Source organism: Lynx rufus, unplaced genomic scaffold (assembly GCF_022079265.1).
Source record: "Lynx rufus isolate CCGP_SWC_20201006 ecotype Redwood Valley unplaced genomic scaffold, mLynRuf1.p SCAF_4, whole genome shotgun sequence".
Lineage (NCBI taxonomy): Eukaryota > Metazoa > Chordata > Mammalia > Carnivora > Felidae > Lynx > Lynx rufus.
Genome location: NW_025814856.1, coordinates 52,117,353 through 52,143,425, shown reverse-complemented (window position 1 = coordinate 52,143,425; position 26,073 = coordinate 52,117,353). Strand labels below are relative to the sequence as shown.

The 26,073-nt window shown below is 46.9% G+C and overlaps 1 protein-coding gene across 1 annotated transcript in view; it reads right to left on the bottom strand.

Annotated features, from left to right (window-relative positions):
- SLC6A11 (solute carrier family 6 member 11) overlaps positions 1-26,073 on the bottom strand; it is a 132,823-nt gene that overhangs the window by 26,464 nt on the left and 80,286 nt on the right. Inside the window, exons 7-8 of the mRNA XM_047096724.1 lie at positions 6,069-6,172; positions 787-911 (exon numbers count right to left, since the gene is read on the bottom strand). Of these exons, the coding sequence (XP_046952680.1) occupies positions 787-911; positions 6,069-6,172 (229 nt within the window). The remainder of the gene's footprint in view (positions 1-786; positions 912-6,068; positions 6,173-26,073) is intronic.

Here is a 26,073-nt window from a genome sequence, read left to right as displayed (position 1 = left end):
CACACATTTTCCTAGAATTCAAACACCATGTAGATTGTGAATCACAACCCTGTAAATTCACCATTTTGTGTCATCGCCTCAGCAACAATAACTCTGCCTGTAGTGTGTTTGATACAAACACATCAATCTGTACTTAAGAATGTCACACTCAGTGATTCTATATCTAAAAGAGGGAAAGGGAGAGAGGTTCTCTAGGCAGAGAGAACGGTATGTGCAAAGACCCTGTGGTGGGAGGGAGCAAGTGACGTTGCAAAAGCAGATCACTGCAGTGGGGCAGCATGAGCACGGAGGGGATGATGTTGGGGGTGAGGCTACAAAGGCTGGGCAACACGGGGCCTTGGGGCCATGCTTAGAATCCACTACTATGAGAAGTAAAGAAGAGCTTTTCACCAGAGATGGACATACTCAGATCTGCATTTTGAAAGAAATCAATCTACACATGGAACAGAAGGGGCAACAGTGGAGGCTAGGAGGCCCGTGGAAGGTTCCTGCGATCATCCAGGTGAGCGGTGACGGTGGTCTGGGCTGGTGGGGAGACAGTGTAGCTGGGGGAAAGTACATGAAGTGGAGCAATACTGAGGAGGCGGAAGCTATACAACCCGAGGACGTCTTGGATATGGAAATGAGGAGGTGTCAAGGTTTTTCTCCCGTGATCCTGGTTTGAGGATGGATGGTGGGCCACCTCCTAAGACCTGAACCCAGGAGGAGAATGAGCTGAGGAGGCAGATCACACTTGTGCTATGACCTTCAATCACCCGAGGCCTCCCTCGCCTTTGGCGAACTTACCTGACTCTGCCACCTCGGCAATGGGCACCCCCTGCTCGTATGCCATGAAGCCCAGGACTGAGAAGATGGCAAAGCCAGCCACAAAGCTGGTGCCACTGTTCAGGCAACACAGCATGATGCAGTCCCTGTGGGGAAGCAGCGAGAGGGGCTGAGGTCAGAGTGGGCGGAACAGGTGCCCTGCTTGAACATTCTGTGTGAGCACCACCGCCAATCCTGTGGGGCAGGCAGGGCACGGTGGGCACAGACAGCCCCATTTGCCTGATGAAGCCCTGGTGGTTCAGAGAGGTTAGGTGGCTGGCTCACGGTCACAGAGCTGCTCCTGCATTTTTAGAAGATAAGGTGGGTCATGGACCAGACGCATGGAAGAGGGATGGGAAGGAAGAAAGGCTGGCAAGTGAGAAAATGCACTAGTGAGAAGATAGTTGGAGACAAAGCAACACTCCTCCAAATCCCCAGAAGGAAACAAAACCAGGGAAATGACAGAGGAGTGATTTCCTGGGAGCCCAAGGAGGGCCGGAGAGGCCTCTGAGAAATGGCTCCTTCTCAGGGGAGCATCCACAGACTTTGCACCGGCAGCTCCCAGCAGCTTCAGGAGGAAACACCCTCCCGAAGGTCAAGCTTCTTGCCAGGCTGTTTACTGGAGCAGAGCCTCATTGGCCTCACTGAAGTCCCTATGAGGCAGCAGCCCCTCCCAGGTTGGATCCCGCATGGAGGGATTACGGGAGCAGTGACTGTCTCTTGCCCTTGGGAGGGGCTTACCAGCAAAGAAGCACCAGCATAAAGCTGCAACCAGGAGAAATCGGAGTACAAACGACTGGGTTTTGTCAAGATGAAAACAGAACCCTCAAGTCCCGGCCTCTCCTACCTCAGGCACTGCATTCTCACGGGGCCAACTCAGGGAATCGGCCTCCCTGGATCTCAGCTGCTGCCAGCATGCGCCAGGAAGTTAGGCTTACGACACGCGCGATGCCCCATTTTACAGGGAGGAGCTCCCAAGTGGCCTGTCCAGCCATTTGTCTGGGGTATGATGCGCCGGGGGCGTCCCTGTGGTGGTGCTGGTGGGCTTCCTCTGGTCACACCCTAGCAGGCCTAGTCCCCTCGTCCCATGGTGCTTTCCCATGGCCGTCCAGCTAGTGCTGCCTACAGCAGTAAGAACTTCCTCGTGTGTGTTTGACCAAAACCAGCCTTCTCTGGTGAGTTTTAGTTCTGCCCTCCCTAACAGCCTGCAGCTCATTCAGCTTTGGCAGATCTGAAGATAGTGGCCCGATATCCCCTTTGGGTTTTCGGTTCCCTCAGTTAACTGCCCCAGTTCCTTTACCAGTTGTTCATCTGGCTTGTGATCTGGAATCCACTCCAGCTGACCCAGCCCCTCTTCAAATGCCCTATCCAGGACTGAGTGCTTGACTCAAGAAAACAGCAGGGCTCTCACCTCCTCTTCTCCGGACAGCCTGCCTTTTGTAATGTAACCAAGTGCTACACTAATGTTGGTGACTTGTGACACCCAGCTGCCTTGCAATGACTCTGAGAATCAAGGGCACATTGGAGTAGGCATTACCCTGGGGGTCAGGAGACGTGGGCCCTACTTCCCCCTGCAGAATCTTCTCTCTGGACCTGACCTCCCCATGGGACAAAGTGCTTAAGAACAGGGTTTCTTGGGCCTTATGACAAATTATGTAATTTTCCAGCAAGTAGTCATCTCCCCCTACCTTCTTCCTGGGTTCAAGTATGCTTCCCCACTGACTTTGGGCTTAGCCACATGACTTTCTTTGGTCACAGGATATTAGCAGATGTGATACAAACAGAGGCTTCAGGTAACACTTAGGTGATTGAACTTTCCCTTTATGCCTTCTGTGACTTGCCATGAGAGGAACTGCCCCAGGGGAGCTGCTGTCCTCATAGTCTGCACCCCACGATGTACACACATGAAGCAGACTTGAGCCTGCCCTGGGTCCTGGGGCTGAATCCAACCAATTCACAGCCTGCGGGAGAGCTTGCCCAGTTGTCCAGGAGACTTGAGAGTAATAAAAGCAAATGCTTGTCATGTTAAACCACTGAGTTCGTGGGGATGTTTGTTACACAGCATTACTGTAGCAGTCAGTGACTGATTACAGGTCTCTTTAAATAACTCTTCTGGCACTGTGGATGTAGGCTGGGCTGGCAGACCTGAAGACTATCTGCAAGCCTGATATCTCTCCTCTTTTTTTTTAAATGTCTGTCTGTTTGTTTGTTTATTTATTTATGAGAGAGAGAGACAGAGAGAGAGACAGAGAGATAAGGAGGGGCAGAGAGCCTGATGTGGGACTCAAACCCATGAACCGAACCGTTAGATCATGACCTGAGCTGAAGTCAGATGCTCAACTGACTGAGCCACCCGGGCATCCCAGATTTCTCTCCTCTTTAAAGGAAACGCAGCTCAGTCAAGGTAAGGGGAGATTTATCTCTACGGTTGGGGTAAAGCTGCTCTTCATGCCTATTTCCTGACCCTGCCTTATCAAACAGTGGGAAATAAGGGGGTCCTGAGGAAAGCACTTTCTCTATATCCTCTCTATTCTGGAAATCTCCTGTATAATTTGAATCTGCAATGTACCTAGTCCTGTGCTATGGTTTCTTGAACATTGTGTCACTGAATCTTGAGGCTCAGGGAGGAGAATCACCTACTCAAGGTCTCAGGGGCATCTTGGGATGAGGTTGGGATGTGTGTCCATTTGTCTCAGATGCTAAAACCCATGCTTTTTCCAGGAGCTACACAAAAACAATCCCCCCTAAGAATTAAGACTTTCAGATCCTGACTTGTGGACAGTTATCTGTGGGCACTCATGTGGTTGTTGAAAAACAAATATCCCTTATTGCAAACTCCCCATCTGTCCCCAGGGGCCTCTTGAGTGAGTTCCTCATACCACAGAAGGACAGAGAAGCACTAAGCAGACCTGAGGTCCCTTCCAGCCCTGCATCCCACCCCTTGGCCCTCAGAGCACTCACACCTTTTAAGCAGAAGGAGCTTAGCAGCCTGTGTTCTGAAGTGAGGATTTTCCCCGCCTGGTTTGCTGCATTTCCCATCCCTCTAATTCCTTCCTGCAGGGCACCTTCTAGGTGAAAAGCTTATGTAACAAGCGCTTTAAAGTTGGCAGGAACTGAGCTGGGCTTTGAAGACCTCCAGAAGCTATTAGGCTGTCAGAAGGGAGGGTACTAATTTACTCCCTCTGAGTTGGGAAGACCTGTTCGCAGAGAAATGGAAATAAAATGGGCCTTCAGATGTTGCAACATCCCCTGGGGGATTTTCTTTCTTCTGCTGCCTCTTGGATGGGACAGCAGAAGAGATCTGTGGTGGCCAGCATATCTTACCCACACGCTCCGTGGGGGAGACGGTTGTAGGACACGGCCCGAAGACAGGGCAGTCTTGGCCAAATCCTTGTCAGCTACAGATGTTGGGAAAGAACTGGCCATCCCTGTTGCTGAGGAATAGCGGTGCAGGAACTAGAAAGCCCTGAGTTCAAAGCCATGTTCCACCACTGGTAATAATGAACATGAGCAAGTGACTTATTTGGGGGTCTCAGTTTCCTCATCTGTGTAACAGATGGCTCCTTCCCTGCTTCCTGACACACTGGGCAGCACTGTAGTAGGCTCAAGGGATGGTGGCCAACAAGAACTAGCTTGTGTCCTCATGGAGCTGACAGCCAGGCAGTGGCCAAGTGATTTCTGCAGTGTCCTGCACAGAAGGCTGGTTTAAGTCAGCAGTCACGCTGGTGTGGTGACAGCTGTGTGCAGACAGCATTCTTCAACATCCCAAGCGGCTCACACTCAACCCCGACCAGAGGACTGCCATGCTGTTCTCCCTGCCCCATGCCTTTCTCTTCCTGTCCATGGTTACTGTTTTGCATTGTGGCTGACAGAGTGCTTTGCCTCTCACCCCCAACACCCACCTCCCCACGAACGCCTGGAAGGTAGAAAGGATCATATGGACAACCTGGCATGGTCTTCTGCCTCTCCAGCATCCTTCTGCCCAGCCATACCCAATACCTCTCTGCCCAAGGGCCCCCAGGAACAACAGAACTTGCTGCCTAATGGCACACTGGATTCCACAATGGCTTTTCCTTACAGCATGCTGGACCTGGCCACTTTCACTTCCTCAGTGCCTCTGTTTCCCCAACTTACAAAATCTGTAGACCGAGGCTGTGCCATTCCTGTGTATTATCTCCTAAGGTACCAATGCTGGAGTGTTGCACTCAGCAGACACACAATGCACATGGTTTTAACGAATGGGTTAATAAAGCAATCACAAAGCTAGCTTTCAGAGAGATGTGGCAGGGCCCTGGGATGGAAAAAATGGGAGACCTCAGGCAGAGTCCAGGCTCTACTGTGTACAGCTGAGGGGGGTCACTTCCGTGAGCCTCTCTTTCCCCATCTCAAAGATGGGGATAACATGGGAGGGACTTTTATCATGCCAAAAGTTCTTTCAAATGCACGATCTCCCTTGAGCCACATAGCAACCAAATTGTGTGGTTATTAAATACAAGTCTCCTGAAGAGCCACCTACTATGACCAGGAGTTGAATTCAGGGGTACAGAGATCTCAGCAAACAGACCATTGGCTAGAATCCAGAGTGCCAATTTCCCTTCTGCCATGCACTGCTTGGTGACCTTGAGTGGGTTCCTGGCCCTCAGTGGGTCTCAGCCTCACAGTAGAAATCAGGCTGCAAGCATGAGAAGCCAGGCAGCCAGGGTCAGACAGTCTCAGGCTCACCTCCCAACCTGGGCAATTCCCTTCCCAGTTCTGGGTGTGGGCACATGCAGGAGGCCAGGCAGGGAGGCCAAGGGGTAAGATGGGGCACTAGTCATTCCAGATGGGATAGGAGAGGACCCTAAAATCAAGTGAGAAGGGGCAAGAAGCAGGGTTCTGAACAGAAGGCAGAAGAACAAAGCCCTCACTGTCAGAAGACCTGAGTTAAAGTCCCAGTTTTGCCGCTTACTAGCGATGTGACCTTGGGCAAGTCACTTACCTGCCCTGGGATAAATCTTTGCCACACAGGGTGGGATGGGGGCCTGAATAAGACTCCTGGGGTGGATTCACATTCAGTCTGCAACACACTCTGATCACATTCGTTATTTTCCTAGCTCCTCAAGTGGCCCGCTCTTTGATCCTGGGGCAGGGAGAGGCCAAGAAACAGACTGCCTGTCTTGTCCTGGCCCTGCAAGGTGGGAAGACGAATGTGACCTAGCCTGACAGTGTGGAGCTCTTGGGGTCTGGTGGAGGTTTGGAGTTTGGCAGGGCCACAAAATGCTCACCTGTAGCAGTTGTTGTTATAATTGTTATAACTTCCCAGAGCAGTCAGGCAACCCAGGCAGATGGCATAGGAGAAAAAGATCTGTGTCCCAGCATCTACCCAGACCTGCAGGAAGGCACAAAGAGGTCAGCATAAAGAGAAGTCAGATGAGTGATGGCCCTGTTCTCTGAAATCCCCCACCCACACCTTACCATCCAAAAGGTCTAGACGGAGAAATAAACGAACTTCCTAAACTTCTCAGGAACGTGTTTTAGAAGTTCTGTTATTGGGGACTGCTTCATTAAATATACATGTCCTTAATTAATTCCAGAATCTTCCAGAGGTTATGGGTAACAGTTCGCTGAACAGCAAGAATTTGGATGTTTAGGTCCCTGCTCCAGCTTGTGTGACCTTGGAAAAGCTACTTAACCTCTCTGAGGCTTAGTCTCCTCATCCGCGAAGTGGGGAATGAACTTCCCTCTTAGGATTGTCAAGAGGATTTGTGTGATACGGAATGGAAGCTCCTGGGACCCAGCTCATAAGGCAAGTCATATTTAAGCCAAATTGAGTGACTTCTTATCTTTGTGATTAAGATTACCATGAGAAAACTGTCACAGGATTCTGCCCATGAGAAAATATTTGCATAGCTGATCTGAGCATAAGAGGTGGCAGGGAAGGGGTAGGAGAAGGGGGAGGCCCACCTGTATCTTTCACCTTTCAAAACAGATGCATTTTAGGCTTCCTCTGTGGTACTTAATGGAAACTACTTTCTTAGTTTCCAGGCTCCTCTCTGACAAAAACTGCTGTTGACAGCATGAGACGCACACCAGGAGTTACAATGGCTTTTCTAACGTGTTTCCCCAGGCTCTCTGTGAGCCCAGCTCCAAGGAAAATCCAGAGCTAAAAGCCAAATGCAGCCGATGATGCTGATGGTTGAGAATAGGGTGCCATCTAGAGAACAAGGCTTTGCACTAAATACAAATACTAGCTACATTTACTGAGCACTTGTTATGTGCTGGGCACCGGGGCTGAGCCCTTTGAGCATTAGGGCATTTGAATATTCACAGCATCCCTACGTGGTAAGTGCTATTATTTATAGCTGAGGAAAGTGAGGAACAGAGAAGTTGAGCAATTTATTCAAGACCACACAGCTGGGAATGGCAGAGGCAAGTCTGTGGAGACCCACCTCTAGAGATACATACTTAACCAATCCCAGAATTTCAGAAGTCCTCTGGGATAATCTCCCACCCAAGACTCTCTTCTGAGTACTCCTGACTATTAGAATAGTCTCTGTTTGATTACTGCTAGTGACAGGAAACTCACTATATCCTGATGTGGCCCTTTCTTCTTTAGAGAGTTCTGACCATGAGAACATTTCTTAAAATGAGAGGAAGTCCCCCTTCCTGAAGGTTCCTAGTTCTGGAGCCATCCAGACCACACCTTCCTCTTCTATGCAGTAGCACCTTAGAGATTTGGAGAAAGCACCAGTGCCCCTTGGATCCTAGATCTCATCCTTCTCCAGGCAAAATCTCTTATTTCTCCTCTCAGGGATTTTTTTTTTAAATATTTTTTTTTCAACGTTTATTTTTATTTTTGGGACAGAGAGAGACAGAGCATGAACGGGGGAGGGGCAGAGAGAGAGGGAGACACAGAATCGGAAACAGGCTCCAGGCTCCGAGCCATCAGCCCAGAGCCTGACGCGGGGCTCGAACTCACGGACCGCGAGATCGTGACCTGGCTGAAGTCGGACGCTTAACCGACTGCGCCACCCAGGCGCCCCTCAGGGATTTGATTACAACAGTACAGGTCACTCTACCCTGGATTTGCTGGAGTGTGTTAATCATTCAGCAAAAACTTATTAAAATTAAAGATCTTAATCTTAGGCTGCTTCTCAACCTAAGAAATGAATACATTTTTTCCCTCACTGGAGTGTCCTGGAGCTAAATGAGCATCTCAAGGAGAGCCCTTTTCATGAAGTGTGTGTGTGTGTGTGTGTGTGTGTGTGTGTGTGTGTGTGTGGAGAGCAGAGGTGCCAGTATAACAGAATGGACTGAGACATGGGGAAGAGGAAATGGAAAGAGTGAATATAACAAGAGCTTTTTCAAGAAATTTTGCCTCCAAAGGGAGTTGGGAGATAGGTAGTGGAAGGGGAATTGAGGGAGAATTTTTTTTTTTAATGGTAGAAACTCAAGGATGCTTAAATGTTGATAGGGAGGGTCCAGTGCAGACACAAATGTTAAAGATTTAGGAGAGAAATGGATGCATTTTTAAGTCCTCCCGCTCTGCCTCAGTTCCCCTATTTGCTACGTCAGTGGATTTTCTTTACCCAAATCCAGGGTAGTGACCTTACTGAGTCATCAAATCCCCAAGAAGGAAAGAGAGGTATTTTGCCTGGAGGAGGGAGAGTTCTAGGGTCTAAGGGCAGGGGTGCTTTCTCTGAATCTCTAAGACCAGTAGTAAATCATACAGAGGGGTAAAACACAGAACAGCTGCTGCCCCAGGAAACCGAAGACCAGATCACAGGAGCTACCCAGTGGGACTCCTGGCACTCTATCAAGCACAGCTCCTCTGGTACCTCACTCTTGCCTGTAATGCCTCTGCAAATTAGATGTCCCTGTACCCAGCCCCTTTCCTGTCCTCTGGCAGACTGTACAGAACTGCTTGAGAAAAACTGCCAGACTTGTGGGAAATCTAGTTTGTCCATCATGACTGAGCTCCATGGCCACTGGTTCCTCTCCACCCAGAACATGGTAAACAAGCTCTCTGTGACTTTGAAAACACCGGAGAGCTTTCTATCCACACACCCTGAAGATGTAACCCCCAAAGAATGACTTTCACTTATGGGGAATTTTCCTTGCAGTCTGTGCATTGAGCATGTCAGCACTAAAACAGACATCTGCTGGTTTTGCCCACCCAGCATCCATCTCCCCCTTTCAGGTAACAGCTCCCCAGTTTTCCTTTGGGAAACCACCTCCTCTCTACTGGGAGGTAGCTTCAGAGATGGTCACATGACCCAGGCCTGGCCAATCAAAGCATTTCTCTTGACCACAGTGATTGATTCAGACATGAGCATATGATGCAAGCCAAGACAATTAAACTCAATCCTGGGACTTTTACTGAAGCTACTGCAAATGGGATACCTTCTTTTCTCCTAGAGATGCTAAGCTTGTAATTCCTGGGGGTCATCACTGAGCATGAGGGAACAGCCTGCCCGAGAATAAAACCAACGCAGAGGAAAGCAGAGTTTAGAGCAAAGAAAGACTGATATTGATGATATGACTTGAGTACCTGGATCCAGTTATGCCTGAAATGGAGGCCTACCCTAGAACATTGCACTTTCAGAGGCCTATAAATTCCTCTCTTTTTAAAAATGTTTACTTATTTATTTTTGAGAGACAGAGAAAGAGAGAGAGCACACAAACAGGGGAGGGGCAGAGAGAGAGAGAGAGGGAGACAGAATCTGAAGCAGGCTCCAGACTCTGAGCTGTCAGCACACAGCCTGACACAGGGCTCAAACCCACGAACTGTGAGATCATGACCTGAGCCGAAATCAGACGTTCAACCAAATGAGCCATCCATCTAGGTGCCCCAAATTCCTCTTTTCCTTAAGTCAACTTGAACTGGATTGCTGTCACTTCAAACTCAAAGAATTCTGACTAGTAGCAACATTAAGTGCTTAGAAAAGCCCAGGGGATATAAGCCCAAATCCTTCAATCAATCCTGAATTACTGGTAAACCAGCATTTACTGAGTGCCTTCTGTATGCAGAACCCTGTGCCAGAACCTGAAAGAAATACTGTACAGTTACATATAGCATTTCATCTTTGTCTGCAGATGAGAGAAGCTGAAACATTCAGAGCACAAGGTAGCCAGTACCTAGGAGTGGCTGATGGTGGTGAGGGTGGGGGAAGGATAATTAACGTGCTAGGGCAATCAGAGAAGGTGTGCTTAAAGGCACACCTTTAAAGACAAGAAAGATGCAGGAGGACATTTTGGGTCTGGAGGTTCATGTGACAGGGGGATGTTTTCTCAAATAACTTTTCCTTCTTGCTCCCCTATCTCCAAGGTAAAATGCCTGTCATTGTTATTCTGGTGGTTACCATCAAATTCATGCCTCTATACAATTCCCTTAGTTCCCCCCTCTTTGTGACACTGTGTGTTGCTTCCCAACTATGAGAAATATTGAAATTAGCCAGTAGTCTCAGTTTATTTTTTTTCCCTTTCCTCTAGCAACTAAATAGAAGAAATATTCACTGGTTTCCAGTTGATAGGTAAAAGCAACATGTGAACTTATCCTATCTTCCATATACATACTCCACCGTTTCCCAACTTTAAATTTTGTTCCGTAAGAGCATGATCACAATGTACAGCCATTACATATTATATTGTCTCCGTGACAGCCACGATTCAGTGTGAGCTCTACAGGTGACTATTAATTTAATGCTTACTCCAGTCCTTATGATAATACCTCTCCTGTCAGTTTGGTTGCCTGTAGCCTGTTCTCTAGTAAGTCCCTCAGGCAAGGCTCATGAAAAGTAACATTTCCTGGCTTCTTGTATGTTCGTAATAGTTGGCTGATGGCTTTCATACTTGAATGTCTGTATGGCTGCATATAATATCCTTGGTTCTCTTTTTCTTTTCCAGAGAATCTTAAATACATTGCATAGTTTTCCCCTGGCACAGAGTGAAATGTAGAAAAGCCTGAATCTATTCTTCTCACTTACTCTTTTTGTTTGAATGACCGACATTCAGGTGTTTTTTTTTTTTTCTCTCTCTCTTTAATGTTCAGTCATTTTTATTAGAATAGGTCTTAACGTTGACTAGTCTGGGTTGATTTTCCTAGGCTTCTGGTGTACTTTTTCAAGATAAAGTTCAAGTCTTCTCTTTTATTTCAGGAAAAAAGAATCCCTGAATTATTGTTTTTAGTATTTATTTTTCTTCCACTGCTTTGGGTTTCTTCTTGGCATACTCATGTATACGTTGGATCTTTTTTTATATCACTTTTTCTTTTATTCTTTAAATTATCTCTTCATTTCTGACTTTATTTTTTTTTTACTTTCCTCTTTTCCATCCCCTATTTACCTTATGATATTACCCATGATGTCTATTCACCTCTTTAGTCCTTCTATTTAGTTATTCCTCCCAAAATGTTTTGCCTTTCTTAAGCAGTACTTCCTGTCAGCCTTATTTTCAAATGTTCTTTTTGTCTCACAATTTCACCTATGCTGTTGTTTTATCACACCTGTTGGTTCTTCATTTCTTTCAGCTTGTTTTGAAATATTAAGTTTTAGCATTCGGCTGTTTTGTGGGCTTGTCTGTGGAATGCATACATTATCTATAGGAATACTATTATGTTCACAATTCTTTTTCTTATAATAGCTTTGTATGGGATTTGACATGATTCTTTTCTGTTGTTCATGTGTAGGGCAGACACATTTTCTTGTCCTCTTAGGAGGAGATTTTCTTGTGTAGAGGAATGGGGGGATAGATGATCCAGGGTAGATTTTCTAGCCTCATAGTTACCTCTTCTGTTATTATCAAACAGTCTTGAAAACTATGACTGTGCAGACAGTACATTCTGAAATTACTGTTCTCTGTTCCCTTCCCCTACTCTTATCCCAAATTTCTCTTTTTGTTTCCTATAGTGTCACTGATCTGCTCAATTTGGATTCTGCTTCTAGTGGTTTCTCCCCAGGGTGGTGTTCTCTCTGGCTATGGAGCCTCAGCTGCTTGGTCCTTAGAGTTCCCAGGGCCCAGACCTCATGCTCGAGCTTCCCAAAGCCTTACCACATTCACCTATAGCTTGGGGCCCACATATATTCCTCTAGTTTTGGCTGACCTTCTCTATTTTTTATTTATTTTTTAGTTTAAATCCAAGTTAGTTAACATATAGGGTAATAATGATTTCAGGAACAGAATTTAGTGATTCATCACTTACATACAATACCCAGTGCTCATTCCAACAAGTGTCCTCCTTAATATCCCTTGCCCATTTAGCTCATTCCCCCACCCAACATCCCACCAGCAACCCTCAGTTTGTTCTCTGTTTTTGTCTCTTATGGTTTGTATCCCTCTCTGTTTTTATATTAGTTTTGCTTCCCTTCCCTCATGTTCATCTGTTTTGTATCTTAAATTCCACATATGAGTGAAGTCATATGATATTTGCCTTTTTCTGACTTACCTCTCTTAGCATAATACACTCCAGTTCCATCCACGTTGTTGCAAATGGCAAGATTTCATTCTCTTTGAATGCTGAGTAATATTCCATTGAATATATATACCACATTTTCTTTATCCATTCATCACTTGATGGACATTTGGGCTCTTTCCATACTTTGGCTACTGTCAATAGTATTGCCATAAACATCGGGGTGCATGTGTGCCTTTGAATCAGCACCCTGTATCCTTTGGATAATACCAAGTAGTGCGATTGCTGAGTCATAGGGTAGTTCTATTTTTAATTTTTTTGAAGAACCTCCATGCTGTTTTCCAGAGTGGCTACACCAGTTTGCATTCCCACCAACAGCGCAAAAGGGTTCCCCTTTCCCCGCATCCTTGCCAATATCTGTTGTTGCCTGAGTTGTTGGTTCTAGCCATTCTGACAGGTGTGAGGTAGTATCTCGTTGTGGCTTTGATTTGCATTTTCCTGATGATGAGTAATGTTGAGCATTTTTTCATGTGTCTGTTAGCCATCTGGATGTCTTTGGAAAAGTTGTCTATTCATGTCTTTTGCCCATTTCTTCACTGGATTATTTGTTTTTTGGGGTGTTGAGTTTGATAAGTTTTTATAGGTCTTGGATATTAACCCTTTATCTGATATATCAGTTGCAAATATCTTCTCCCACTCCATTGGTTGCCTTTTAGTTTTGCTGATTGTTTTTTTGCTGTGCAGAAGCTTTTTATGTTGATGAGGTCCCAATAGTTCATTTTTGCTTTTGTTTCCCTTGCCTCCAGAGACAACTAAGAAGTTGCTGCACTCAAGGTCAACGAGGTTGTTGCCTGTTTTCTCTTCTAGGATTTTGATCAGTGGAACAAAATAGAGAACCCAGAAGTGGAACCACAAATGTATGGCCAACTAATTGTTGACAATGCAGGAAAGAATATCCAATGGAATAAAGACAGTCCCTCAGCAAGTGGTGCTGGGAAAACTGGACAGCGACATGCAGAAGGATGAACCTGGACCACTTTCTTACACCACACAGAAAAATAAACTCAAAATGGATGAAAAACCTAAATGTAAGACAGGAAGCCATCAAAGTCCCAGAGGAAAAAATTGGCTGACCTTCTAAGATAGACTTTCCAAGCTTCCCCTCCTAGAGTCCTCTCCTTCCAGGGGTGAACATGTTTTAGAGAGTTCTGGTTTTCCTGGCTCTCAGGCTTCTGAATTCCTTTGGCCTTTGCCTTCATATTCATCTTCTCTCACAAAGTTGACATCATGCAAATGTTACTGTTATCAGCATTTCACTCCACTTGGTCACATTTTGTGGTTCTTGGAGTCATGAGCTCTAGTTCATGGAGTAATTATTGTGAAGATGTTGTCTGTAGGTTTTTTTGTTTTACTATCCTGGGTTTTCTCTTTGGGTGGAGAGAGTCTGGAAAATTTTAAGGTTTTTTTTTTTTTTTTTTCTGCTGCCATCTTGTCTCCTTGGTTCCCAAGAAATGATCAGGGGGGAGATGAAACAAGATTGGCCTCAACTGGAGATGACAGAATACCCAGGGTTGAGCAATTTAGTAGACAGAGGATAACAGAAGATGAGCTAGTTTTTTAAAGGGAGGGTGGAAGTATAAAGTGGGGAAATGGGGAAGTATGGTTTTGGACAAGGCAAGTTTGAGACATCGAACTGAGATGTGCAGGAGGCAGGGGGATAGTCAAGGGCTAAATATCACAGCCTGGGCTGGAGACACACATTTAGGAGTCATCACAATTTTAGCAGTAACTTTACATCCCCTTGACTCCAGATCCAAACCTTTCTCCACTGGCTTTTTCCATTTTCCACATTTGTAAAACTCAGGTTGATAAAACTCTGCTTAGACACATGCTCATTGGGCATTCAAGAACCAAGAATCTTCAGGGTTAGACTTCATGAAAGTATCTCATGAAGAAGCATGATATATCTTCACAAGAAGCCTCCTTAAAAGACTTGCCTAAGTGAGGTGTGTCTATGTTCTTAAACATCTGCCTGTCATTGCAAAAATGCAATAAGGTCCCAGTTGTCAGCCTTCCTCCTCATCAGGGAAGGAAATAGTTAACTTATGAGGGAGCTGCTATATTTGTTAAGATAATTACTGCTGGGCTACGCAAGAATAAACAATAAACTCCCAAATCTCAATGGCTTAGGACAACATAAGTTTATCGTTTTTCGTTTGTTTTCCTACAAAAAGCCAAACACAGATTATGAAGGGGCTCTCTTCAACCCAGTGACTTAGCAATACAAGCCCTTCTATCTTATCTTGATACTTCTACATCAACACACCTCTGAGGCAAAGCAGCATAGAATTGGAGGTCTGCTTGGGAAGTTTTAAGAGTTAGACCCAGGGGTTGATTAAATCAATTCTACCCACATATCACTAACCAGAACCAGGTTGCATGGCCCCAACCTAAAAGCAAGGGAGTCTGGGAAATGTACTCTTCCTACTTATGCAGGAAGAAAAAAGGAAGTGAGAACTGGTTGGTAAACACACAGTATTATCTCTGCTATAGGCATTATCCCAAGTCTATTTCCCCTACTTCTTACTTCAACTAGGAATTCCACAAACACCCAGAGATCAAACAAGATTATGGTGGCTCCTGGAATGACTCTATAGAAGATAAAAAGAGAAAGAGAGGCTAATAAAACAGACTAATAACATTTATGAACCCTTCCACCAATCTTAAGGTGATGCCTTAAGAAGTGGGAAACTTCAGGGGCGCCTGGGTGGCTCAGTTGGTTAAGTGTCTGAATTCAGCTCAGGTCATGAACTCGCGGTTGTGAGTTCAAGCCCCGCGTCGGGCTCTGTGCTGACAGCTCAGAGCCTGGAGCCTGCTTCAAATTCTGTGTCTCCCTCTCTCCCTGTTCCTCCCCTGCTCGGGCTCCATCTCTCTCTGTCTCTCGAAAATAAATAAATACATTTTTTAAAAAAAGTGGGAAACATGAGTTAACTGTTGAAAACCTGCCTTGTACTAGAGGTTTTCACAGACACAATGTCATCATTTACATAACCATCCCACTAAGGCAAGTACTCCTATCTCCATTTTTATAGAAGAGGAAATGAGTCCATACAAAGTCAAACAGCTAATCAAGGAGAGAGTCAGGTTTGAACCCAAAGTACTCTGGCTCCATGTTTCAGAGAAAAGCTCGGGCCTCCTGGTGTGCTGAGTAGGCCTGGAGTCTCCACTAGGATATAAACAGCTCTGTGGCTGTCCAGTCAAATAGGACAAAGGCAACCCCACCTTAATGAAAGGAAGACCAGGCAACTGAACCCCATTGACCAGCATCTCCCAGGATGCTACAAAGGGGGAAGCTCAGTGGAGAAAGGGCTTCCTATTTCTCAACACAATTTGAAGGGAAAATAGTCTCCACAAAACAAACCCTAAGGAAGCTGGGTAAGTAGCTGAGAAACGGATCACTCCCCATGTTCTACAGCAATGAATGGGGGGCGTTCTGGCAGCATGAACGTAGGCGGTCCACATTCAGAGGTTTGGAGAACAGATTTGCATGGGAACAGGGGAGCAGAGCCCCTTTTAGAAGAGAGGTGGTTCCGCCCTCTAGCTCTGGGGTAACCTCACATCTTTCGGGACAGTTGGTTCCAGTGAGCGCTGGTGCACAGTAGGTACAGAAAGCAAAGTATCAGAGTGTAACCCCACTTCCCAATGAGACCCACAGGGCCCAGCACAGGGCTGCACAGAGTAGTAGGTCCTTGATGATATTAGCCAGGAGGAACAAAGAACGGTGGATGGACAAGGACAAATTCTTCCCTACCCACACTCAGAAGCTATGTTTTTCATGACAGACGCTCAGTATTTGCTGCCCCAGTCCACATGAAGAACACTTTACAGTTTGCAAAGCACCTGCTTATGTTCTGTGACCCACAGGCCGCCCTGAGGTGGACATGATTATCCCCAGGTTAGAGACAGCTGTGGGGAGGGGCAGAAACATGCTTTCCCTCTCCCCACATTTCTACCTTGACCATATATGTAGAATGTCTTATCCCTTAGAAGTTTGGGAACGAAAGCTTAGTGTCTTTTTCTCACCTCTTGGAGCGAGACTTCTACTCAGCAGGGATCAAGGAGAGGGTTATTGTGCCTAGGTGGTTAGCACCTCCCTCTTTTTCTCTCACAAGCAAAAGGTTCAATAAGACAATGTGTGTGAAAGAGATATTCGACACAGTGGCTAGCTCTTGGAGGGCACTGAGGAAGTGCTCAGAAACCCAGCCATGAGCTCTAAGAGTAGGTGTTTAATCAATATCAATCCCTCCTCAGATACGCCAGTATTGAAAAATCTAGAAAAAAAACAAACCAAAAACCTCTTCCCTTCTTTTCCCTACAGGAAACATGCACTGGGAGTCTACCATGTGCCAGGCACAGTACCAGCATCTCCCGCCCTCAGGGAGCTTCCATTCTAGCAGGAGAGACAGACCACACACCAAAGCAGAGAAGAGGCGATACAACACCTGGTGGACAGGAGCAAGCAGGGACTATATGGGAGACGAGGTTTCGAGGCAGTGAAGGTGCCGCTGCTGTCTCTGGAGGCTGAGAGGGAACTGGAGCCAAAGGTCTCATTTTCTGTGGTGTCTGGCACAGCATGGGGGACAGGAAGACACTTCCCTAGAAACGTGCTTTCAGGTCCACAAACAGAGCTGACCATCAGAGCAGAAGGGCAGTTCCTCTGCGCATCACCAAAGCAGAGGCCAGTGGGCGGGCCCGGTATGCCCCTATCTGTGTCCTGGAGTGGGTGGGATTTGTGGCACTGACCCTTCGAGGTCCCTGACAAATGCAGCATTAGCCCATCCTGCCCTCAGTGAAAGGAGGGGAGTGAGGACAGTGATGCCAATGATCATGACACCAGCTCACCTCTGTTAGTGCCTATGACACGGCAGGGGCTGTGTTCCAAGCGTCAGACTCACTGTTGAAGTCAGTGCTATTATTATCCCCCTTTTATAGATGAAAAACTAGTGCCCACAGGAGTGAAGTCACTTGTCTCTTTAGCTTTGGACAGACAGACACCCTGGCCACTGTGTGAGGAGTCAGCCTTAGGGACAAATGAGCCTCTGGAACTGCCCTTTGGCATGTGGCCTTGCCCTCTGGGAGACCATGCTAAGGGGGACTAAATTAAATCACGTAGCTTCTGTCAGGTGCCTGATTCCAAGCCTTGCTATGGCTTAATGGAAGGATGTGAGCTTTGGGGTCAGGCAGGAGCCCAGCTTGTCCACTTACCTGCTGTGTAACCCTAGGCAAGTTACTTCACCTCTCTGAACTTGGACTTCTTTGTCCGTGAAAGATATGGCGAGTGTAAGGTACACAGTGGGATACCTGGTAAGATTTCCTTAATGTGCTTTCTTTTGGGGGCTAACACTTCTCAACTGTACCATGAAAACAAGCTCTTGCTTCTTTTCCCCCATCACGGCCTCTTCAGACCAGGTGAACAAATCAGATGTCTGAGTAGCACCAAACACTGCAGCTGCCCATCACTAACGCAGACCCACTTACTTCTGGAGCCTGGAACATGGGTACGCCAGTGAGGGGTGGAAGGAGCCAGCGTCTCACCACTCCCAGGCTCCTTGCCGTCCGAATGCCTGGCCAAGAAGATGCGTGAAAACTGCCAGACCCAACAGCACATGCAGCATTTGGCTTTTGGGTCCAAGTAGCCAGAACAGGGCTTGGTGGCCCTCCTGGGGCTCACAACCTACAAGCTTTTGTCTCTTTAACATTTTCTTTTATACAGACCACCACACAAAGACACACAAACACACATACACAACACAACTTTTGTAAGCGGAGCCTTCGACTGAGGCTAAAACATAACTTATATGGCCCGGCAGAAAATGGCTGAGTTAAGCTCTTTCTTTTCTCCTTTTATATTGGTAAAGATTCTCAAAAGATTAAAAGTAGGTTAGGAGAATAATACAACAGCTGTGTTTCCAGTGTGTACCTGACAACGGCTTTTGTAGAAGTGAATAATTACATGAAAATCACTTCCTTCCCACCTCTTTCTCAGCCCCCTCTGGGTTGCTAGGCGCCCTCTCTCCTTCTTTCTGCTAATGCCACATACAGAAGCTGATGAATACAGTATGGCCATTATGAGGAAAGGGAGTTGGGAGAGAGAAGGATTCAAATGCTCCCTCCCTGATGGATTCAATGGTGGGGAGAGGGCTTTGGGGGAGTCCACTCTGGATATATTTAAATGCTAATGCACTGGGCAGGCGGGCAGGGCCAGTGGGAACAGTGGTGGGAAGGGGCAGAAGCTCTTGGCCTGGAAGCCCCACTGGAAATATGTTCTACAGCCTCTGGCTCTGGAGCCAAGCACTTCCCTGGGCAGCCGGCCCTGGGGGCTGGACTGGGGCCCTGCCAAAGGCCCTGCCAGTAAAGTGTCATTGGGCTGAAGGGTTGCACTGCGGGCGGTGAGGAGCTGTTCAGTTCTGCAGGGGTGGGGGGAGCCTGGGCGTGTAGGCTAACCCTGGTGGCCCTTTTGTGTGGAGCAGGGAGCGGGGTCACTGTGGCTGGGTCTTTGCCCAGAGGCTGGACAGCCATGTCCCAGTCACAGAGAGCTGAGGGAGTGTATGGGTGTTGTTGGCACTGAGCTGATGGCAATGACCTCGTGCCTTCTGTGGTGGAATCCTGAGGCCTCTGCATGCCTACCCCCTAATCCATCACATGAGACAACGGAGTCCCATCTTTCCAAATGGCTTAACAGAGGAGGTTCTGAGAGTAGGAAGCGTGAGCAAGGCCCACAGATAGCATGTTCCCTGCCCTGAGCTTTTCCCAGGACTGCCCATGCACCCTCAAGGGGTTGCACTTTAGGCCAAAAGTGTTCCTCTGGGGGGACACAACTGGCACTCTGGACAGGACAATTCACTGTGCAAGATGTCCTCTTCACTGCAGGGGTGTAACATCACTGGCTTCTACTCTCTAAATACTAGAAGTAGCCGCAGTCAGCACAGAAACCGGAACTAGGCTTCCATGTGTTTCTAAGTGATCCTTGGACAGTGGTCCTATCTAGCCCTGGTTGAGAACCACTGAGGCACGAGGAATCTGAGCTGGCATCAGTGGTGGGGCTGCAGAGCCCACATCCCATCTCTGGGAGCACAGGGCCAGGGACTTCTTGGCCAAATGAGACCTGAGCTCCCAACCAAGCCCCAAACTGGCACATTCTCCCACGTCAGCTGAGCAAGCAGCCAAGATGAAGCCTCATCAGCTTCTGCCATAACCACTTCTCTCCTCTCATAATCACTGAGCTGGTTCAAGGCAGAGAGCCAAGGAAAGAGAGGGCACGCCAGGATGCTCCATGCCCTGGGAGAGCCAAGTGGCCACATGCAGTCCTGTCTACAGAAAGGACTCCCTTGAGAGGAAAATGAAAAAGAAAGCAGCCACAGTTGGTGAAGGCAGCCACCTCTGCATTTGCCCAGAGACAAAAGAGTAAATACATTTAATCCCATCATCATATTCATTGCTTATGGTCTGTCTCTTCCACCTAGAACAGAGACTCAATGAGCAGGGCCTTTCATTTGTTTGTTCACTGATGCATCTCTGGCACTTCGCACACTGCCTAGCACATGGTAAATACTCAACAACATGTTCTGAAAGCCCACAGCTGCTTGGAGTCTCCAGGACATAGGAAGGGAACATTCAAGGCTCATGCAGAGTCCTAGCTACCAGGCTAAGTGGAGAATGTGCTGGACTGACAAGGTTAGGACCCCTGTTTCCAATTCCAGGTTGCCCTGATAGTTCCTGGGTGTTCTCCCTCAAATTCTTTCTCCTGGCCTCAGTTTTCTAATCTGTAAAATGAGGAAACTGGGTTGTAATGGCAATGACAAATATGTGGCAAGCACATCCCCCTCCAATTCCTGCCCATGGCAGACATTGCTAGTCAATTTCACTCCATTTCTTTCCATCCATGGCAGACATTGTTAATCAATCCCACTCCAATTCCTGCCCATGGCAGACATTGCTAGTCAATTTCACTCCATTTCTTTCCATCCATGGCAGACATTGTTAATCAATCCCACTCCAATTCCTGTCCATGGCAAACATTGCTAATCAATTTCACTCCATTTTTTTCCCATCCATGGCAGACATTGTTAATCAATCCCACTCCAATTCCTGCCCATGGCAGACATTGCTAATCAATTTCACTCCGTTTCTTCCCATCCATGGCAGACATTGTTAATCAGTCCCCCTCCAATTCCTGCCCATGGAAGACATTGCTAATGAATTTAACCCCCATTTCTTCCCATCCATGGCAGACATTGCTAATCAATCCCATTCATATTCCTGCCCATGGTAAACACTGTTAATCAACCCTCCCCCTTCCCTACCTTTCCTCTCACGGCAGATATTGTTTATCATTCACAACACTCTCTTGCCCTCCCCTCTGCCCAGCTATGGTAGAATTCCTCCATCAGTCAGAGTTGGTAAGTGAGTTGAAACCCGTGAAAGATGGTCTTCTAGCCCTGGACACCAGGCTTATATAGCAAGGATATGTTTTGGGGTCAGTGGAGACTCACTTTCCTTGAGGTGTTTTGACCTTCTAGTCTTGAAAGCCCAGGAAGACACTGTGACACCACAGAGTTTAAGCTCCTGCCCCTTCCCAGGAGCAAACTTCAACTCAAACGCAAGGAGCAGAGAGTCTTTATAAAGGGAAGAGGAGGAGGATGCCACATTCATGGAAATATACATTTTCAATAGGTTTGTAGCACTTGTCCTGGCCTGGAAGGCTGAAAGAAAGAGGAGGGATATTCTAGGGGTGCAAGTGGTATCAGCAAAGAAAGGCCTAGAGGCAGGGGAAAGAAAGATCTATGTGAAGTTGCCCTGCAGAAATGCTTCCAAGCTAAGCAAAGGATGTCGAGCGGGGATAGAACGTGCCTTCCTGAACTGCATGGATTTACAGAGCTGGCATTTCATTCATCACTATATGTTTGGCTGGAAGTTGCTCTTACTTTGAGTTGGAAAACGCCTGTGGTAGTCATAGGGACGAGGCAGGAAGATGCTACTCACTTCCATGGGAAACAGAATTCTGAGAGTGAAAGGGAAGGGAACTCAAATTCCTGCCTGGAAGAGCCTCCTTGAGGGGTTCCATGGTGGTGAGGGTATGGGGACAGTCACAGCAGCAAAAGAGCTTTGTCCCCAGCTGAGAGCTCCAGCCCCAGGATGAGCTCCCTCTTGCTAAGTAGTTGGGGGTGCAGTGAGGAAATTCTTGCACTGCATTGGAAGTTAGGGCAGAAATCTCAGAGGTTTTCTGCTGTTAACAAACTTAATCAGGGGGTCAAGTCCCCCCAAACAACACTTTCTGAGCATCACCTATCTGCCAGGTGTAGAGAATACACAAATAATAAGACCCCTAGTCCCTGCTCAGAAGCTTGTAATCTAGCAAGTGAATGAGGGGAAAGGAAGTCAAACAAGACCTTCCCCGGTCCACAGTATCAGACAGATCTTGAGTGCCTGCTCTGCTGGGTGACATGGAGGTGGCACTTTTTTGAACCTCAGTTTCTTCAGGGGTACTGTGGGGATAACAACAGCTCCAAGGTGCTGGCATTGTTCTGGACACAAGACAACACATGTAGAGCACACACTGGCCCCTGGCTCATGTTAAAAGCTGCATCCAGTGGGAAGGGCCGAGTGGCCAGAGGGGTCATTACTTCTGGCTTGAGGAAGAGTCTGAGGAGTCTGAAAAGCCAAGCAGATGTGTCCCAGGAGGAGAAGCAAAAGAACAGCCAGCTATTCCCAGAGCCCTGGCCTTGTCTCCACCCCAAGGTGAGTGTTCCCATGAGGGCCACGAAGCTCATGCCTCCTCTCCCAGGTCCAGCAGACAAACCCCAGGGAGCTGAGCTCTTCAGGCTTCACTTCCTCTCCCTGGGACCTCACTTTTGGGCAGCGTCAGGAGTGAGAACAGAGGGGAAACCCACCACCTCCATATGGGCCTTCAAGGAACTATGCACGCTGCTCACCTGAGTACCACCTGAGAATGCAGACACCAGCTTGCTCCTGAAAAAGGTGAGTGTGTTCTATCATCTCAGCAGCAGAAACCCAGGCCCTCAAATCCTCATGCACCTCACTCTCTTTTCTGGAGGCCTAAAAAGGCTATTACCTCAGTCCTTCCAAAAATGCTTTGAGCTAGGTACTATTATTTTTTTTAATGCTTATTTGAGAGAAACAGGGAGACAGAGTGTGAATGGGGGAGGGGCAGAGAGAGAGAGGGAGACACAGAATCTGAAGCAGGCTCCAGGCTCTGAGCTGTCAGCACAGAGCCTGATACAGGGCTCGAACTCACCAACCGTGAGATTGTGACCTGAGCTAAAGTCAGCCACTTAACCAACAGAGCCACTGAGGCGCCCTGGTACTATTATTATCTCTATTTATGGATAAGGAAGCTGAGGCCCAGAGAGGTCATGGACGTGGCCTTTGATCACCCAACCAGTAAGTGGAAGATTCAAACCCTATGTGTCTGATTCCAAAGCCAGGAGACTGCCACTGTGTCAACCAAGAAGAGAGTACCCAGGGTGACCAGCCTCATAGGCCCAAAGTCCAGATGGATCTGGATAACATGTAGTGGCCTGCCCACATCCACTCACATACTGTTTCCTTCCACCTCCCTGCATCCTTGTCAAACTGCATGGCCCCATGGCTACCTGACCCACACTGCCTCTCCCCTGCTCATCTGAATGGAGAGGTGACAGCTTTAAACACCAGCAGATCCTTGGGAATCATGGCACCCAGAGCATGCAGGGCAGATGACAGAAGCAGGTTCAAGTGATGGACTGAGTGAGCCACCACAGCAGTACCCGCAGACTCTGACACCAGCTGCCTGAGCACCACAACATCTTAGAGGGGCCAGAACCCAGGAGGGATGGCTAACCTCACAGACAGACTAATGGGAGACACTGACGGTTGCCACAACATGTCCTCCCAAATGATGCCGAGGTGTGGCCTCGGCTCTGGGCAAAGCGGTCATGACTGAGGGGCTGACCTCATTCCTCATGCCCTCCCTTAGCAAGTTCTGCGGGCATTGGCTTGAGGAACAAAACCAAGAATGATCATTTTAAAAATAAATCAAGGCATGAATGCTGAAGTGTTTAGCGGGTAAAGTGTGCTGATGTCTGCAACTTACTCTGAAATGTATCAAAAAATAAATTAAACGGATGGATGGATAGAAGGCTTGGAGAGGCCTGCGATGAAGCAGACACAGCAAAACGTCGATGGCAGAATCAGGTGGTGGGTATGTGGGTGTTCCCTGTGCAGGCAGAACCAACAAGATGACACAAAGGATGCTCCCATGCCAGCAGTGGGAACTGGTGGGCTCAATGAGATGAATCATATATGCAAACTGGGGAGGGAAATGCTTCCCAGGGATGCATCAGTGAGAATACCTAGGCTTTGTGACCAGTAACTCACGATCAAATCACTGAGGGGTAAACTTAGGTAATCCCTCTGCTGTCCAGGTGACAGTCAGAAGCCACACTCAGTGTCAGCTCCCAACCAGAAAACCTGGCAGTTTATTATCCTTGACATCACCTCATTGATTAAAAACACTTCTGAATTCCTTAAATCATCCAACTGAAATTCATGGTTTTATCCGAGTTTTTAAAGCTCATTTTCAGCCACAATTGTCTTCTGGATGAGGTAGATCAGCCTTCCAGGGCTTACGGGAGAAGGAGGAACAATGGACCAGAACGTAGCAGTCCCCAGTTGCCCTTGAGACTGTATGGATTCATTTTATATTTGGTTCTTGGGCACTCAGAAAGAAGCCCATGCCCATAATTTATCTTCCCGTCTTTCTTAGAACCCTTTCTTTCTTTTCCACTCTGTTTCTTCTCCACTTTGTCACCAATTCTGACGTATAAACAGTTATCACGGCACCCACTGTCCCAGGCATGATCAAAACACTGAAATGATGACCATATTCTACACAAGCACTTAGTGAGTACTTCCTATGTGCTGAGCCATGTGCAAGCCTCCACCATGGGAGAGGTATAGTTGAATAAGATGTTGTCCAGGTTCTGGAAGGGTAGTCTTGGGCAATGATCAAGTGTAGTTTGGATTATCTCCACAAGGAAGTTAACCACATACTCGCTTAGAATGCTGTTCATCTGACCCTTTCCCTCAGTCTTATGGCCTTGAGAAATCTTAATGCACTATCATCCATTATCTTGGAGGCATGTGGATGATTTATAATATAAAAATACTCACATGACTGCAGATATATCATCTCATATCTCTGAGTCTCATTTTCACAAAGGACATTTTAAAGAGTAATTCCTGGGCTGACACCTTTTATTAATCAGACACATACAACTGCTAATAAGCACCTCCCATGGGTATGAAGTAGCCCACAGGAATGGGTCATAAGGGAGAAAAGAAAAGCAAAGGGCTACGGTAATGAAAAGCTTGAAAACAAGTGATTTTACTTGATGCTCTAATTTTATGGTTGAGGGAACAGTGTGGCACAAGGAAGGACAATGTCTTTTCAAGGTCAGTGATGGAACTGGGTACCCTGATTCTAAGTCTGGGAGTTACCCACTATGTGACACTGCCTCCTTGGGGCAGGGGAGGATGGGAAATGCAAGGACCAAGGCACTTACAACATCGGAGGCTGAGCTTTGCCCACCAGCCCCTAGTATTTGGAACATCTCTAAGGCTCTAATCAAGGAGACAGAGCTATGTTTGACCTCTTTGTGAACATTATGCAGGACTCAGTGCTTGCCCTGCAGGGCTTTCCAGTGCTTGGTTTGCATATGAGAAGTGAGGGAAGCGGAACATGAGATTCACACACCAGTGAGTTTTCACAGAGAAGAACATCAAATGTCACAATCCCAGCAAACTAAGATGTATCAAAGCCTTGTCATCTTGCTGCTTACAGACAGAAGAGATCCTTGCTTTCCTTGTTCCAATATGTGCTGGGTCAGAAATCATCAGGACACATTGCATTTGCAAAGCAGACTTCTTAACTAAGGAGGGGTTGCAGGAGGCAGTCACAGCATCTTAATTATAAGAACTGCATGCACCTCTCTGCAACCCTTGTGTTTCTCAGGGCTCTGTTGTGCACATCAACCTGTTTGTTACTCTCGGCAGTCATCTGAGGTACAGATAGGAGGCCTTATTAAAATGGAAGCCCAGAGAGGTTAAGTGATCTGCCCAAGGTCACAAAGCTAGGGAGTCAGGAGCTGATTCTATGTCTAGCCTAACTCCTTAACTTCACAGATGGGAAAACAAGCTCAAAGGGGTAGAAAGATGACAGATGTTTCAACAGGAAGTTCTGCATTCCAGTCCAGTTCTCTGCCAGCTGAGGTCTTGGGTAAGTCAGGTCCTCTCTCTAGGATTCAGCCACTCATCCACAAAAGAAGAAAGAAGGCCTAGATATTGACTTTCAAAGTTGTTAAAATAGCAAATAAATGGGCTCCATGGGGCTTTTTATCTTGATGAATATGATTTTTACTGAATGTGCTGGAAGTATACTTATTGTCAGAAAATATATTCAGTGGGTAGTATGAAATATGAAATCACCATAAACATATGACTTTATGGATAAAATTGAGCTGCTGAATTAAGCATGAATGACTAAGGGATAATTCTCTTAAATGTGCTACCTGAACATTCAGTGTGTCATATTCAAGACTAGTAGATGAAGAGAAGCAAATACCTGAGGGTTAAACATATTTTTATGGGAGATACAGAAAACACATAATTATAAAATATCATAACCATTTAAAAATTCATAGCCTGGCTTGAAAGGAAGATATAAAATTCTCCCAGATGCCAGAATGAGAGAAGTCAAAGCTGAAAGAGAAGGAGGAGGAAGAGACTTAGCAACCCATGGGGATATCCAACCAGATAGAAGC